At 56.5% G+C, this 15,912-nt stretch overlaps 2 protein-coding genes across 4 annotated transcripts in view; one reads left to right on the top strand and one right to left on the bottom strand.

The window, feature by feature from the left end:
* Positions 1-3,061: 3,061 nt before the first annotated feature.
* On the top strand, positions 3,062-15,170 carry CHADL (chondroadherin like). Of its 2 annotated transcripts, none has more exons than XM_023221884.1 (6): positions 3,062-3,113; positions 4,816-4,993; positions 5,550-7,259; positions 7,785-7,951; positions 9,091-9,289; positions 14,950-15,170. In XM_023221884.1, the coding sequence occupies exons 1-6, from the start codon at positions 3,106-3,108 to the stop codon at positions 14,974-14,976; spliced, it is 2,289 nt and encodes a 762-aa protein (XP_023077652.1). In that variant the 5' UTR covers positions 3,062-3,105; the 3' UTR covers positions 14,977-15,170. The 2 variants fall into 2 exon arrangements, with proteins under 2 accessions (XP_023077652.1, XP_023077654.1); XM_023221886.1 differs by having other exon boundaries at positions 3,099-3,113; positions 7,785-7,870; positions 9,238-9,289; positions 14,950-15,167.
* L3MBTL2 (L3MBTL histone methyl-lysine binding protein 2) overlaps positions 13,317-15,912 on the bottom strand; it is a 25,399-nt gene continuing 22,803 nt past the window's right edge. For both annotated transcript variants that reach the window (XM_023221887.1, XM_023221888.1), the window contains exons 16-17: positions 15,024-15,140; positions 13,317-14,510 (exon numbers count right to left, since the gene is read on the bottom strand). In XM_023221887.1, coding sequence (XP_023077655.1) covers positions 14,398-14,510; positions 15,024-15,140 — 230 coding nt within the window. In that variant the 3' untranslated portion in view covers positions 13,317-14,397. The remainder of the gene's footprint in view (positions 14,511-15,023; positions 15,141-15,912) is intronic.

The raw sequence follows: 15,912 nt of genomic DNA, 5'->3' as shown, positions 1-15,912 counted from the left end.
ATTTGTGACCTGCCTGGCCAATGTAGTGAGACCTGTCTGTCCTAATAATACAAAAGTTAGCTGGGTGTGGTGGCAAGTGCCTGTAATCCCAGCCACTCGGGAGGCTGAAGCAGAATTGCTTGAACCTGGGAGGCAGAGGTTGCAGTGAGCCGAGATCACGCCACTGTACTCCAGCCTGGGCAACAAGAGCTAGACTCTGTCTCAAAAAAAAAAAAAAACAAAAATGGGCCGGGCGCGGTGGTTCAAGCCTGTAATCCCAGCACTTTGGGAGGCCGAGACGGGTGGATCACGAGGTCAGGAGATCAAGACCATCTTGGCTAACACGGTGAAACCCCGTCTCTACTAAAAAATACAAAAAACGGCCGGACACGGTGGCTCAAGCCTGTAATCCCAGCACTTTGGGAGGCCGAGACGGGTGGATCACAAGGTCAGGAGATCGAGACCATCCTGGTCTACACGGTGAAACCCCGTCTCTACTAAAAATACAAAAAAACTAGCCGGGTGAGATGGCGGGCACCTATAGTCCCCGCTACTCGGGAGGCTGAGGCAGGAGAATGGCGGGAACCCGGGAGGCGGAGCTTGCAGTGAGCTGAGATCCGGCCACTGCACTCCAGCCTGGGCGACAGAGCGAGACTCCGTCTCAAAAAAAAAAAAAAAAGAATCTAACATAATGTTGAGTGAAAAAAGCCAGACACAGCCAGGTGCAGTGGCTCATGCCTGTAATCCCAACACTTTGGGAGGCTGAGGCAGGAGGATCACTTGTGCCCTGGAGTTCAAGACCAGCCTGGACAACATAGCAAGACCCCAACTCTACAACAAATTTTAACACTAGCTGCAGGTGGCAGTGCGCATCTGGAGGGCCCAGCTGCTTGTGAGGCTGGTATGTTGAGGCCACAGTGAGCCATGATCACACCTGGGCAACAGTGAGACCCTGTCTCAAAAAAAGGATGAAAGAGCAACACTGAAGTTCCATTGATTGGAATTTACCAAGCAAAAGAAAGCACAAAGCAGATGTCTGTGGCATGGCACTATTTCTTTTTCAAAAATGTTACTGCAGGGCTGGGGGCAGTGACTCATGCCTGTAATCCCAGCACTTTGGGAGATCAAGGTGGGCAGATCACTTGAGGTCAGGAGTTTGGGACCCGCCTGACCAACACGGTGAAACCCCGTCTCTACTAAAAATGCAAAAATTAGCCAGATGTGGTGGCACACACCTGTAATCCCAACTACTTGGGAGGCTGAGGCATGAGAATCATTTGAACCAGGGAGACAGAGGTTGCAGTGAGCCGAGATCACGCCACTGCACTCCAGCCTGGGTGATAAAGTGAGACTCTCTCATAAAACAAAAAAAACGGCCGGGCGCGGTGGCTCAAGCCTGTAATCCCAGCACTCTGGGAGGCCGAGACGGGCGGATCATGAGGTCAGGAGATCGAGACCATCCTGGCTAACGGTGAAACCCCGTCTCTACTAAAAAAAATACAAAAAAACTAGCCGGGCGAGGTGGCGGGCGCCTGTAGTCCCAGCTACTCGGGAGGCTGAGGCAGGAGGATGGCGTAAACCCGGGAGGCGGAGCTTGCAGTGAGCTGAGATCCGGCCACTGCACTCCAGCCCGGGCGACAGAGCGAGACTCTGTCTCAAAAAAAAAAAATAAATAAATAAATAAATAAATAAATAAATAAATAAAACAAAAAAACCCTGCAGTCTAGGAAAAGTACACACAGATGTTCATTGTTTTTGTTTTACATATATAAATATCACACACATTTATATTTTTATTATATATAAAAATAGACACATATATATATATTTCTTTTCTTTTTTTTTTTTTTTATTTTTTTTTTTTGAGAGGGAGTCTCGCTCTGTCGCCCGGGCTGGAGTGCAGTGGCCGGATCTCAGCTCACTGCAAGCTCCGCCTCCCGGGTTTACGCCATTCTCCTGCCTCAGCCTCCCGAGTAGCTGGGACTACAGGCGCCCGCCACCTCGCCCGGCTCGGTTTTTTTTGTATTTTTTAGTAGAGACGGGGTTTCACTGTGTTAGCCAGGATGGTCTCGATCTCCTGACCTCATGATCCGCCCGTCTCGGCCTCCCAAAGTGCTGGGATTACAGGCTTGAGCCACCGCGCCCGGCCTTTTTTTTTCTTTTCTTTTCTCTTGAGACAGAGTTTGTGTTGCCCAGGCTGGTCTCAAACTCCTGGGTTCAGCTGATCCTCCCACCTCAGCCTCCCAAAGTGCTCAGATTACAAGTGTGAGCCACTGTGCCTGGCCCCTGTTTCCAATTAAAGGAAACAAACAATAATGGAAGATACAATTCCATCAGAAACAGGAATCTGAAAAATCATAACATATATAAACTTTGGCCATGGTCTGGATGTATTATTTAAAAAACAAACATGAGCCTGGGAAGATGCGTATTTGGATATTCTTTGCAATATTGTTTGTAAATAGCAAAAAATTGGAGGTAGCCAATGTCCAAGATGAATGGCTAAGTCAATGTGATACATTCACACAATGGAATACTATACCACAGAATAAATGAGATTCAGAAGAATCAATTTGGATAACTCCCAGTAAGCTGAGGTTAAGTGAAAACATTGAATGTCCGGAGTCCTGTATGCCCAGTATTAAACAATGCATGTAAATGCATAAGCACAAACAGATGGAAGGAAAGGGCCACCTGTTCTGGAGCACCCACTATGTGCCAGGTGTGGGCCTGAACCCCCACTGTGACCGCAGAGCTACTTATTAATGGGACGTGTTTTTCAGAGACGAGGAAGCAGCCTCTGGGAGGGCAGCCCACATGGCAGGAGGGAGCCCGGACTGCTGACTCCCGGGCCACTGCTGGTGCACCAAGAATTCGGGCCCGGGCCTCCATCCTGGGCTGGGGCAGGCAGGAGGCCCTGTAACTCCAGCCGCTGCTCCCGCCCGCTGCCCGCCCCTCCTTCACCTCAGCCGGGGGAAGCCTGGCTTGCCTGGTCCGCCGACAATGCCTCCCATTCAGCCCTGTCCCAGCTGCCAGGCCTGCGGGCCGCAGAGGGGGGCTCCCACCAGGCGGGGACAGCCTTTCCCTGCGCTGCGCCTCCAGGCTGGACCAGCAGTTCCAGGCGGCATGGAGGGGTGAGTCTTTGGGCCCGATGGTGCAAGGGGGGGTTCAGAGCAGCTGAGCGGCCTCAGGTAAGTCTCTGCCCCTCTCTGGACCTCTTGAGAGGCTGGCGGGCAGGGGCTCTGGGGCCTTCCTGGGGTTCTCCAGGAGGGGGGTCTCCCAACGTGGGCTCTGAGACACATGTGCCGGGGACTGGTCCTCCGGGGCTTGTCTGAGAGCCCAGCAGTGGTCCCTGTGTTCTGAATGCTTGTCGCGTCAGCGATCTGTCCCCATGAGTCCCCTCCCTGGCCTGCCCTGAAGCACAGCCTTCACCATAGGCTCTGGAGAAGCCCCTAACTCCAAGGCAGGGACTGGAGCCTGGGACCCAAAGGAGACCCCAAAACAGACGACAGTGCAGGGAGCAGCGAGAGGGAGGCTCCTGGGGGCGGGGGACCAGCCCAGCGATGGGGAGAGGCCATGCCTGACACAGGCTGAGAACAGAGGGGCCAGCTGGGCAGGGGAGGTGGGCCTGTCATCCTAGCGCTTTGGGAGGCCAAGGTGGGACAATCACTTGAGGCCAGGAATTCAAGACCAGCCTGGGCAACATAGCAAGACCCTGTCTCTACCAGAAATAAAAAATTAGCCAAATGTGGTGGTAAGTGCCTGTTGTCCCAGCTACTCAAGAGGCCGAGATGAAAGGATCAGTTTAGCCCAGGAGGTGAAGGCTGCAGTGAGCTGCACTCCAGACTCCAGCTTGGGCAACAGAGCAAGGCTTGTCTCTATTTAAACAAAACAAAGCAAAAAAATGCTCAAGGACCCAGACTGGATGCCTCCCTCCCTTCCGGTGGGCACCGTTATGCTCCTGCTACCTGGGAGCTGGCATCGTATCAGTCGGAGGACAGGCTGCTTCTGAGCCTGCCCTGAACCGGAGCCTCACCACAGCCCGAGTACATGCTCTGAACCGGAGTCATTCTCGGTCAGCAAGTCCTCACTGAGCCACTGGGCAGAGAGGCAAAGGGACTCACCAGGTCACTTTTCTGACCATAAACATCGGCCATGGTCTGGATGTATTATTTAAAAAACAAACATGAGGCCGGGCGCGGTGGCTCAAGCCTGTAATCCCAGCACTTTGGGAGGCCGAGGCGGGCGGATCACAAGGTCAGGAGATCGAGACCATCCTGGCTAACACGGTGAAACCCCGTCTCTACTAAAAAGTACAAAAAACTAGCCGGGCGAGGTGGCGGGCGCCTGTAGTCCCAGCTACTCGGGAGGCTGAGGCAGGAGAATGGCGTGAACCCGGGAGGCGGAGCTTGCAGTGAGCTGAGATCCGGCCACTGCACTCCAGCTTGGGTGACAGAGCAAGACTCCGTCTCAAAAAAAAAAAAAAAAAAAAAAAAAAACATGAGCTGGGAAGATGCGTATTTGGATATTATTTGCAATATTGTTTGTAAATAGCAAAAAATTGGAGGTAGCCCATGTCCAAGCTGGATGGCTAAGTCAATGTGATACATTCACACATTTCTCCGTTTCCTCCCATGTAAAACAGGACTAATCATAGGACCTCCACTGTGTGGGGGGTGGGGGCCGGGAGGCTCAGGGTGATGGACACTTTCCTGGGCCCAGAGGAGGAGGCTCTGAGGGGTTTTCGGGGCAGGAGCTGCACTTGGCTGGGACTAAGTGAGGGACAGCATGTGGCCTCAGCCCCTGTGCACAGCAGACTCTCCCTCCCCGTCCCAGGCCCCGGAGCTCCACCCATGTCTCCTTGGTGCTGCGGCTGCTTGTACTTCTGCTGCTGGGCCCAGCTAGGCAGGCCACCGCCCAGCGCTGCCCACAGGCCTGCATCTGTGACAACTCCAGACGGCACGTTGCCTGCCGGCACCAGAACCTGACTGAGGTGCCAGACGCCATCCCTGAGGTCAGCAGGGAAGGAGCATGGACACAGAGTGGCAGTGGGGCAGGGTGGGGACCCAGAGGGAGGAGCCTGGGCTGGGCACCAGTTGATGTGCCACTGCCTGCCCGGGAGACCTTGGCAAGTTACTTCTCTTTGAGCCTTAGTTTATAAGTCTATAAAATGGGAATAATAAAAAGCAGTAACAGGGAGATGATCTATTTAAAATCCTTACTGTGTGAATGGAATAAGTAGGTGACCCATAGATCAATACTGAATTCACTGCAGATGCTGTGGCAGAGACGTGGGGCTGTGGCAGGGTGAGGTGTGGTCTCTGCTCTGCCGAGTCATCAGCTAGTGGAGGAGAGACAGCGAGGAGGCAGGGACAGCAGTGTGAAAAGTGCCACAGTGGGTGATGCCCAGGGCACTGGAGAGGAAGGCTTCCTGGAGGAGGTGTCAGGGGTCGGATGAAGAGAAATACGGGAAAGGTGACAGGAGAGAAGGGTGTTCCGGGGAAGGAGCAGCACTTGCAAAGGCGGGGTCCCTGCCTGGCTCAGCCCCACTTTCCCCTCGCCGTCCCCAGCTGACCCAGCGGCTGAACCTGCAGGGCAATTTGCTGAAGGTGATCCCCGCAGCCGCCTTCCAGGGCCTGCCTCACCTCACACACCTGGACCTGCGCCACTGCCAGGTGGAGCTGGTGGCCGAGGGCGCCTTCCGTGGCCTGGGCCGCCTGCTCCTGCTCAACCTGGCCTCCAACCACCTGCGTGAGCTGCCCCAGGAGGCGCTGGACGGGCTGGGCTCGCTGCGGCGGCTGGAGCTGGAGGGGAACGCACTGGAGGAGCTGCGGCCGGGGACGTTCGGGGCACTGGGTGCGCTGGCCACGCTAAACCTGGCCCACAACGCCCTGGTCTACCTGCCCGCCATGGCCTTCCAGGGGCTACTGCGCGTCCGCTGGCTGCGGCTGTCGCACAACGCGCTCAGCGTGCTGGCCCCCGAGGCCCTGGCTGGCCTGCCCGCCCTGCGACGGCTCAGCCTGCACCACAACGAGCTCCAGGCTCTGCCCGGCCCGGCCTTGTCCCAGGCCCGCGGCCTGGCCCGTCTGGAGCTGGGCCACAACCCGCTCACCTACGCGGGCGAGGAGGACGGGCTGGCGCTGCCCGGCCTGCGGGAGCTGCTGCTGGACGGCGGGGCCCTGCAGGCCCTGGGTCCCAGGGCCTTCGCGCACTGCCCGCGCCTGCACACCCTTGACCTCCGCGGGAACCAGCTAGACACCCTGCCCCCGCTGCAGGGTCCGGGCCAGCTGCGCCGACTGCGGCTGCAGGGGAATCCGCTGTGGTGCGGCTGCCAGGCGCGGCCCCTACTCGAGTGGCTGGCGCGGGCGCGCGTGCGCTCGGACGGCGCGTGCCGGGGGCCGCGGCGCCTGCGGGGCGAGGCTCTGGACGCCCTGCGGCCCTGGGACCTGCGCTGCCCGGGGGACGCGGCGCAGGAAGAGGAAGAGCAGGAGGAGCGGGCTGGGCCCGGGCCCCGCGCCCCTCCGCGCGACCCACCGCGCGGCCCGGGGGAGGAGCGGGCAGTCGCGCCCTGCCCTCGCGTCTGCGTGTGCGCCCCCGAGTCCCGGCACAGCAGCTGCGAGGGCTGCGGCCTGCAGGCGGTGCCCCGCGGCTTCCCCAACGACACCCTGCTCCTGGACCTGAGGCGGAACCACTTCCCCTTGGTGCCTCGAGCGGCCTTCCCCGGCCTGGGCCACCTGGTGTCGCTGCACCTGCAGCACTGCGGCATCGCGGAGCTGAAGGCGGGCGCCCTGGCGGGGCTGGGCCGCCTGATCTACCTGTACCTCTCCGACAACCAGCTCGCAGGCCTCAGCGCTGCTGCCCTTGCAGGGGTCCCCCGCCTCGGCTACCTATACCTGGAGCGCAACCGTTTCCTGCAGGTGCCAGGGGCCGCCCTGCGCGCCCTGCCCAGCCTCTTCTCCCTGCACCTACAGGACAACGCAGTGGACCGCCTGGCACCCGGGGACCTGGGGGGAACACGGGCCTTGCGCTGGCTCTACCTGAGTGGAAACCGCATCACCGAAGTGTCCCCTGGGGCACTGGGCCCAGCTCGGGAGCTGGAGAAGCTGCACCTGGACAGGAATCAGCTGCGAGAGGTGCCCACTGGCGCCCTGGAGGGGCTGCCTGCCCTCCTGGAGCTGCAGCTCTCGGGCAATCCACTCAAGGCCTTGCATGACGGGGCCTTCCAGCCTGTGCGCAGGTCGCTGCAGCACCTCTTCCTGAACAGCAGTGGCCTGGAGCAGGTGGGCACTGGGCATGCGGTGGGGTTGGTGCGGGAGGCGGCACAAGGCCACAGGCAGCGTGCATTCGCTCAATAAGCATTTGCCAGCCCCTTGGTGCCAGGTCTCAGGCTGGGCACAGGGACCCTGAGATGAACCAGTACTGCCTCTGCTGGTGTGAGTGACAGTCCAGGCACAACCCAGGCCACACACGGTGCCTGCACAGGAGGGCATTGCGGGAGCATAGAGTAAGGAGGAATTTGGGACCATGGGGTCATCTACCGTTTGTACATATTGAGAGCCCCCAAGAGGCTTTGCCATTATTGGGTGATGGGGTGGACCATGAACTGGGCACCTGGGTGACTTGGACAGAGCAAGTGCTTTGACATCGGACCAGCCTGGGCTTTGACCCGGCACTGCACTTCCTGGCTGGACCATCTTGGGCTCTCCAGCTTCTCTTCTGCTGAGGGAAGATGGGGCTTCCTTCCAGACTTGGGGATGGGACAGGTCTGCCAGGAGCTCACACTGGGGCCTGGCAACTCCTTGCAGATTTCTTCTGGGGCCTTTTCAGGCCTGGGGCCCGGGCTCCAGAGCCTGCACCTGCAGAAGAACCAGCTTCGGGCCCTGCCTGCCCTGCCCAGCCTCAGCCAGCTGGAGCTCATCGACCTCAGCAGCAATCCCTTCCACTGTGACTGCCAGCTGCTTCCGCTGCACAGGTGGGCACCCCCACCTAGACCTCCAGCCAGAGACCACCCAGCCGCTCTTGGTCAAGCCCCTGTCATCTCCCTGGGCACACTATGTCCATGCCCATCTGAGCAGCTTGGGGGGAGGGGAAGTCCCACGAGAGCCAGGCATGTATGAGCCCTTTCCAGGGTCAGTTACCCTTCCCGGGGAGGTTGGGGGTGGACTTCTCTGGGCCTTGATTTCATCATCTGTAAAGTAGGAATAGTATCTGCTCTGCCCAGCAGTCTGGGACCTAATACACAGGCAAAGCCACTTTACATAATTACATAAGAAAGTCACAAGAGGCCAGGGATGGTGGCTTACGCCTGTAATCCCAGCACTTTGGGAGGCCAAGGCGGGCGGATCACCTGAGGTCAGGAGTTTGAGACCAGCCTGGCCAACATGGTGAAACTCTGTCTCTACTAAAAATACAAAAATTAGCTGGGCATGGTAGTGGGTGCCTGTAGTCCCGGCTACTTGGAAGGCTGAGGCAGGAGAATCGCTTGAACCTGGGAGGTAGAGGTTTCAGTGAGCCAAGATCGCCCTACTTCACTCCAGCCTGGTCTACAGAGTGAGACTCCATCTCAAAAAAAAAGAACAACAACAAAAAAAAAAACAGATCACAAGAGGCCTGGAGTCCTACAGACCTCTCTGCCATTTTACCAACTAACTCTTCAAGCCCCATAACCTTTCCTGCCCATCTGTAAAAAGGGGGGATGTAGTATCTAACCTCATGATGGTTGTTGTAAGAATGAAATTAGCATACGTAAGTTGATTTGAACGGTGTCTGCTATGTTGTAAGCCCTCTAACTGTTTATTATTACTATTATTTTCCCCTTTTTACAAAGAAGGGGTCGGAGGCTTGAAGTGGCTTGTAGGTCACATAATTGGTGAGCCGCCAAGATTCTCAGCAGAGCCTGCTGTCACCTGTAGGCTCCACCACTCCCAAAGTCCTGGTGGCCTCCTTGACCTCCTCAGTAAAGCTGGCAAATGCTTGTTGAGTGAATGCACGCTGCCTGTGGCCTTGTGCTGCCTTCTGCACCAACCCTGCCCCACACCCAGTGCCCACCTGGCTCCAGGCCACTGGAGCAAAGTCAGCACAGCCAGCTCCCCAGCTCTCTCTTCTCTTCAGGTGGCTCACTGGGCTGAACCTGCGGGTGGGGGCCGCCTGCGCCACCCCTCCCAGTGCCCGTGGCCAGAGGGTGAAGGCTGCAGCTGCTGTCTTTGAAGCCTGCCCAGGCTGGGGTGCCAGGAAGGCCAAGCGGACACCAGCCTCCAGGCCCAGCACCAGGAAAACCTCCATCAAAGGAAGACAGCGTGCAGCAGATAAGGTTGGCCATGGGGCAGGAGGGTGAGGCCTTGGTGGGTGGTGGGCCAGGTTCCAAAGTCCCCAGGAAGCAGGAGCCTGACTTGGCTTGGTCCTGATTCACGTGGTTCCAGACCTGGGCAATGACCCGGTTGTGTCAGTTCAATAATGTCCATCCGAGGCCGGGCGCGGTGGCTCACGCCTGTAATCCTAGCACTTCGGGAGACCGAGGTGGGCAGATCACGAGGTCAAGAGGTCGAGACCATCCTGGCCAACATGGTGAAACCCCATCTCTACTAAAAAACACAAAAATCGGCCAGGCGCGGTGGCTCAAGCCTGTAATCCCAGCACTTTGGGAGGCCGAGATGGGTGGATCACGAGGTCAGGAGATCAAGACCATCCTGGCTAACAGGGATCTACTAAAAATACAAAAAACTATCCAGGCGTGGTGACGGGCGCCTGTAGTCCCAGCTACTCGGAGGCTGAGGCAGGAGAATGGCGTAAACCCGGGAGGCGGAGCTTGCAGTGAGCCGAGATCGCACCACTGCACTCCAGCTTGGGCGACACAGCGAGACTCTGTCTCAAAAAAAAACACAAAAAAACAAAAAATACAAAAATCAGCCGGGTGTGGTGGCAAGTGCCTGTAGTCCCAGCTACTTGGGAGGCTGAGGCAGGAGAATCGCTTGAACCCGGGAGGCAGAGGTTGCAGTGAGCGGAGATCATGCCACTGCACTCCAGCCTGGGCGACAGAGCGAGACTCCATCTCAATAATAATAATAATAATAATAATAATTAATAATAATATCCATCGTCCCATTCTCCCCTTCTCCCTGACCCCACTTCTGGGCTAGACCCAGGATGGGTTTGCAAGGAAATGGCCATTTGCTCCTGTTGTGAGACAGTGGCCTTTCCTATAAGCCCCAGTGTGCTGGTCCAGATGTGTCCCTAAAATCAGTCCTGCTGTTTCTGTATTTGCTGGATCACTGTTAACCATGTCCCAGCCTGACCTAAGGGGCCTCCCTCATCCCAGGATCCCAGGGACGGGAAGAGCGGAAGTGCAGGTGCGTCATTGGCTCTGCCTCCCACCACCTGTCAGCTGTAGTTTGGACCCCACTTGATATTACATTCACCATCCTGACATATCCAGTCCCAGTGTGGCCCCTCAGTTGTAGCAAACTCACAGCATATCAGAGAAGGGTGCAAAAGATACGGGCACCCCGGCATGTGGGAACCAGTGCCTGATAAGGCCATGGGGGTGTGCAAAGGGGAGAGGCAGTCCTTCGAGGGAAAGCGAATACAGTGAGGCCTGGGAAGGTGGGGAGAGGGCTCTGTCTCCCCTGGACCTGCTTTTTTAACATCTGGGATTCCTGGGGCCATTAGCTGGTGTTTGTATTCATCCCCTACAACCGCCACAACAAAATGCTAGGAGCTGGGTGGCTTAGAATAGCAGAGCTTCTGTAGGCTAGGGGTCAGCCGTCGAGGTGTTGGCAGGGGCGTGCTCTCTGGAACTGGTATTGAAAGGGTCCCCCCTTGCCTCCTCCAGCTTCTGGTGGCCCCAGATGCTCTCTGACCTGTGGTAGCAGAATCCCCATCTCTGTCTCCACCTTCACGTGATGTTGTGTGTCATCATCTTCCCTCTATCATATGTCTCTGCCCAGATTCCTCACCCCCCTTTTTATTTTCTGAGATGGAGTTTCGCTCTTGTTGCCCAGGCTGGATGGAATGCAATGGCCGTCTCAGCTCACTGCAACCGCTGCCTCCTGGGTTCAACCGATTCTCCTGCCTCAGCCTCCCAAGTAGCTGGGACTACAGGCACGTGCCACCATGCCTGGCTAACTTTTGTATTTTTAGTAGAAAAGGGGTTTCACCATGTTGCTCAGGCTGGTCTCGAACTCCTGACCTCAGTTGATCCACCTGCCTCAGCCTCCCAAAGTGCTGGGATTACAGGTGTGAGCCACTGTACCCAGCCAAATTTCCCTTTTTATAAGCATAACAGTCTATTAGATTAGGACCCAACCTAATGACATCATTTTAACTTCATCACTTCTGCAAGGAATCTATTTCCAAGTAAGGTCATACTCTGAGGTACTGGGGTTAGGGCTCCAGCCTTTTGGGATGGGCACAAGTCAGTCCATTAAGTGTTCCTGATTTCTGGCTGGGACACGGGAAGGAACCCTGAAAAGACCCCAAGCTGAAGGTGAGCAAGTTCTGCCGTAGAAGCCAGACCCGGAGCTAGAACTGATGACAGCAGTACTAATCGCGCTTGGCAGTCACCTGCACAACTAGGGAACGGCAGCGGTGCTTGCTTCCTGCGTCAGCCCCGGGAGGCTCGTGTGGAAGCTGAGCTGGGCTCAGGAGTGGAAGCTCCGATGAGTCTACTTCCAGGTCAGGGCTTTAGTTAAAAGGGGAAGACACCCCCGGTCCCCACCCCCACACACAGTACGGAAGCTTTGGAATCGGAAACTCTCAGGCCATTTGACCTAGCCACCCCTTCTGACATGGAAATACTCCTCTCAGTATTGTGGGTGATTTGGATGAAAGCAGCAGTTTCCAGCTGGGTGCGGTGGCTCACGCCTGTAATCGCAGCACTTTGGGAGGCCCAGGCGGGCGGATCACTTGAGGTCGGGAGTTCAAGACCAGCCTGACCAACATGGAGAAACCTTGCCTCTACTAAAAATACAAAATTAGCCAGGCATGGTGGTGCAGGCCTGTAATCCCAGCTACTCCAGAGGCTGAGGCAGGAGAATCACTTGAACCCAGGAGGTGGATATATCTTGGTGGTGAGCTGAGATTACGCCATTGCACTCCAGCCTGGGCAATAGAGCTTTTTTTTCAAAAAAAAAAAAAAAAAAGGTTAAACCAGTCCGGACATAGGGGCTCACGCCTATAATCCCGGCACTTTGGGAGGCCAAGGTGGGCGGATCACCTGAGGTCAGGAGTTTGAGACCAGCCTGGCCAACATGGTGAAACCCCATTTCTACTAAAAACACAAAAGATTAGCCGAGCGTGGTGGTGCGTGCCTGTAATCCCACTCGGGAGGCTGAGACAGGAGAATCACTTGAACCTGGGAAGCGGAGGTTATTTTGCGGTGAGCCGAGGTCATGCCATTGCACTCCAGCTTGGGCAGTAAGAGTGAAACTCCGTCTCAAAAAAAAAAAAAAAAAAAAAAAAAAGGTAGCAGTTTCTTCCCAGGAATACAAAGGAATTCAAGGCAGAAGGCTCTTATGTTGAGGCTCAGGCACTGGCAGTGTTCCAGGCTGGAGATGCTCGCCTGCTGAAGGCGCGAGGATGGACGTCTGCCAGTCTCCCTTGATGCCTGTGTCTAGCTTGGTGTCTGGCACCCAGGAGATGCTCGGGAAGCCTGAATGACTGCCTCACTACTAGGTCATCCGGCAGACAAAGCTGGGTTCAACCCCGCTGCCGTCCTTAACAGGTGTGAATTGAAGCAGCCAAGTTACCACACCGTACTGAGGCTTCCTTTTTCCCATCAGTACCGCACAGGGCTACTGTGAAGGTAAAATGAGCCATTTAGATACCTGTTGAATCTGGCACCTGGGGAGGGGCTCTTGGTACAATAGAGTTCTTTGCATCCATCCCTTTCCCTGGAGCAGAGGGGCTAGACTGGGGGACCATAAAGGACGAGGGGGGCAGGGCAGGCTCCTGAAGGGTCTGGATTTGGTCTCACCTGTACCAGGAGCCTCTGTGCGTCCTCAGGCCCGAGAAGCAGGGATGAGGGGTTTGCAAATGCCTCCCTGCCAGCAGCCCCACTGCTGGGACTCTTTAAGAACTTGAATTCCCTCCAAGGGCAAACTGAGGCACAAGGTTTCCCAAGAGATCAATACTTCCATCTCCGGCAAATCAAGTCGGCCTCTAGGCACCAGCCACACACGGTCATGTGCACGCTCCACTTCACACACACAAGGCCACCTTTCTGCTAGCCTATGCCAGGAACGACAGGCAGACACAGGCTCCATCTCTGGGGAACCCACGGTCTTTGGGGAGAATGGCACAACCGTAAATAACGACAACACGCGGCTAAGACAGGGAACTCAGGCTCATGACAGGCAACATTTATTCTTTACAGCCTCGCACACTCGTGTTTTGACTCACGTGGCCTCATAATCGATACCATGAGGTGGGGGTCAGAACACAGTCTGCAAGGCACAGAGATCTAACAAACGGGCTCAAGCAAGTAGGGGATTTCACTTCTCGTACACAGTCTGGGGAGCCCAGGGAGGCTGCAGTGGCAGCTGGATGTGTCCTCCAGCTCTGTCATCCTTGTCCTGAGGGTTCTGTGTTCACAGCCCCTCCAGGAATGGCTTCTTCATTCAGGCAGGAACAAAAGGTCAAAACAGCAAAGAAGCCCTGCTCTCCAGGGGCTCCAGTCGGAACTGGACCCTTTAACCACAAAGGAATCTTGGATGAGTTATTTTTAGCGGGGCTTCAGGAGCAGGTAGCAGAGCCAGAGTGCACACTCAGGCCATCTTCCTCCCAGTGGCCTCGCCGGGGCATTTCCTTTAGGAAATGGCGGCAGTCCTCACAAACACAGGAAGCAGCTCAAAGCCGCCACACAGGTCACCAAAATCTATATTCTGGTCACTGCTTCTCAGCTGCCGAGCCAAGCTGGGTCCCCACCATCCCTGGGGAGCTCGGAGGGGCAGAGGACCAGCACGAGGCTGAGAGGCATTGTGCAAGGTGAATTTTTGAGGCAGAGGCTGCCCCCATCACACACCTCCCCGTCAGAGGACCTTCACTGTGTTGTCCTCCACAGTGTGACAGGGGTGGCCCCACCCCGGTAACTGAGGGCTGTGGCGGGTCCCGGGGAGGCCATCTCAAGGAAGAGCAGGCAGCTAGCGTTCCAGCTTTGGGAACTCTGGCTGGAGAAGGTGGTTCACAGACGAGTTCGGGGGCCTCCGGCAGCCCGTCACATAGGCCTTTCCACAGGGGAGGGTAGAGGCAACAGGCAGGTCCCAGGAGACCCCAGCAGGTCCTCCACCATCCAGCCTTCACGGCACCAGGCCGAATTTACACATAGGCTCAGTCTCCAAGCCAAAGTGAGGTGGAGGCATGGTGGTGGTGGCAGAGAAACCCCGGCTGGCTTCCGGCTAGGAGCCAGGCTGGAGGCAGGAAGGCTCAGTCGTCCGTTTCCTCCTTGATGTTCTCAACAGGGACAGGCAGCTCTGGACTTGAAGCCTTGTGGGGCGAGGCCGCGTCTAGATGCTCCTCCTTCACACGCACAGCAATGACTGAAGAGGGAGGGGAGGCGGGTGGGTGGGCGAGTAAATAACTCCGGGAGGGGTGGGGGCAGACGGAGGAGCTGGGAAGGGACCTGGCTCCCTACCGATGGTGGGAAGGGGCCTGGCTCCCTACAGATGGGGCCTAGGATGCACCTTCACCCTCCGGCTTCCCTTCTGGGAGGGCAGTGGCAGCAGCAAAAGGCCAAGGCCCCAAGCCAGGTAGGCTGTGCCAGCGACACTGCCATGTGCCAATCTGTCACCACCCTGCCAAGCACTAGGGGTAGGGGTAGAGATGGAGGAGGAGGAGGGGCCGGGGGCCTGGCTAGAGGGGGACTCGGCTCCATTCACAGTTCGGGGGGGTGTCTGGGAAGCACTCGGTCCAGTGGTACAGGACTGCTTGGTGCCCAGGAGACGCCGAAGAAACCTGACTCTACTCTTCTGTGCCCAGGTGGGGAAGGAGAGGGGTCGTCTCTGAGCATGGAGCAGGCTGGTCCTGCCTCGACCCGGCCCGGTGGCTCTTACTCTCGCCAGGAACGGGCTCCGACGAGACCTTCTTGGCACCCTGAGGGTCGTCCTCCTGCAGGGGCTTCTTGGACCCCTGTCTGAGGGGCCGCGTCTTGGTGGGCGGGATTCTTTTCCCTTTGAATAAAAATGGATTCAAACCCAGCATTAGGGTCGTATTTAGGTGAGGCTTTACGGACTAGGCCTCGCCCAGTGGTCAGGCAGCGTGGCAGAGGGAGAAGTGCCAGTCTGAGGACAGAAAGCCTGGACTCCAAGTGTGACACCTCTTCCTGGCTGTGTGCCCTGAGCTCAGATTCTCTCCAGTGGGAAGTAATACCACCACCTCCCTCAAACCAAGCCCAGGCAGTCGTGGTTGTAGCTGCTTTTAAAATCTTCTTTTAAATAAATAAAAATTTTTTGAAGAGGGTCTCACTCTGTCACCCAGGCTGGAGTGCAGTGGGGTGATCACAGCTCACTGCAGCCTCAACCTCCCAGGCTCAGGTGATCCTCATACCTTAGCCTCCTGAGTAGCTGGGACTACAGGCATGTGCCACCATACCGAGCTAATTAATTTTTTTTTTAAATTAGGGGTCTCGCTATGTTGCCCAGGCTGGTCTCAAACTCCTGGGCTCAAGAGATCCTCCCACCTCAGCCTCTCAAAGTGTTGGGATTACAGGTGTGAACCATCTCACCTGGCCCGTTTTTGATCGTTGATTTCTTCCTGCAACATGCACCATTCCCAGTCCTACTGTTTGAATGGTACAGAACCTCTGCCTACTGGATAAATGCCACACCCTCACTCAATTTTTTTGAGACAGTCTTGCTCTGTCGCCTAGGCTGGAGTGCAGTGGCTCAACCTCAGCTCCCTGCAACCTCCGCCTCTCTGGTTCAAGCAATTCTCCTGCCTCAG

The sequence above is a fragment of the Piliocolobus tephrosceles genome, chromosome 19 (genome assembly GCF_002776525.5).
Source record: "Piliocolobus tephrosceles isolate RC106 chromosome 19, ASM277652v3, whole genome shotgun sequence".
In the NCBI taxonomy this organism is placed as follows: Eukaryota; Metazoa; Chordata; class Mammalia; order Primates; family Cercopithecidae; genus Piliocolobus; species Piliocolobus tephrosceles.
Note: the sequence above shows the minus strand (reverse complement) of the source record. Positions and strands in the feature narration are given on the sequence as shown.

Excerpts from the sequence above, each read along its gene's own strand:
- CHADL (XM_023221884.1), top strand. Across the intron at positions 7,260-7,784 it reads ACAGCAGTGGCCTGGAGCAG|ATTTCTTCTGGGGCCTTTTC; the intron begins GTGGGCACTGGG and ends AACTCCTTGCAG. Across the intron at positions 9,290-14,949 it reads GACAGCGTGCAGCAGATAAG|GTGGGGAAGGAGAGGGGTCG; the intron begins GTTGGCCATGGG and ends TTCTGTGCCCAG.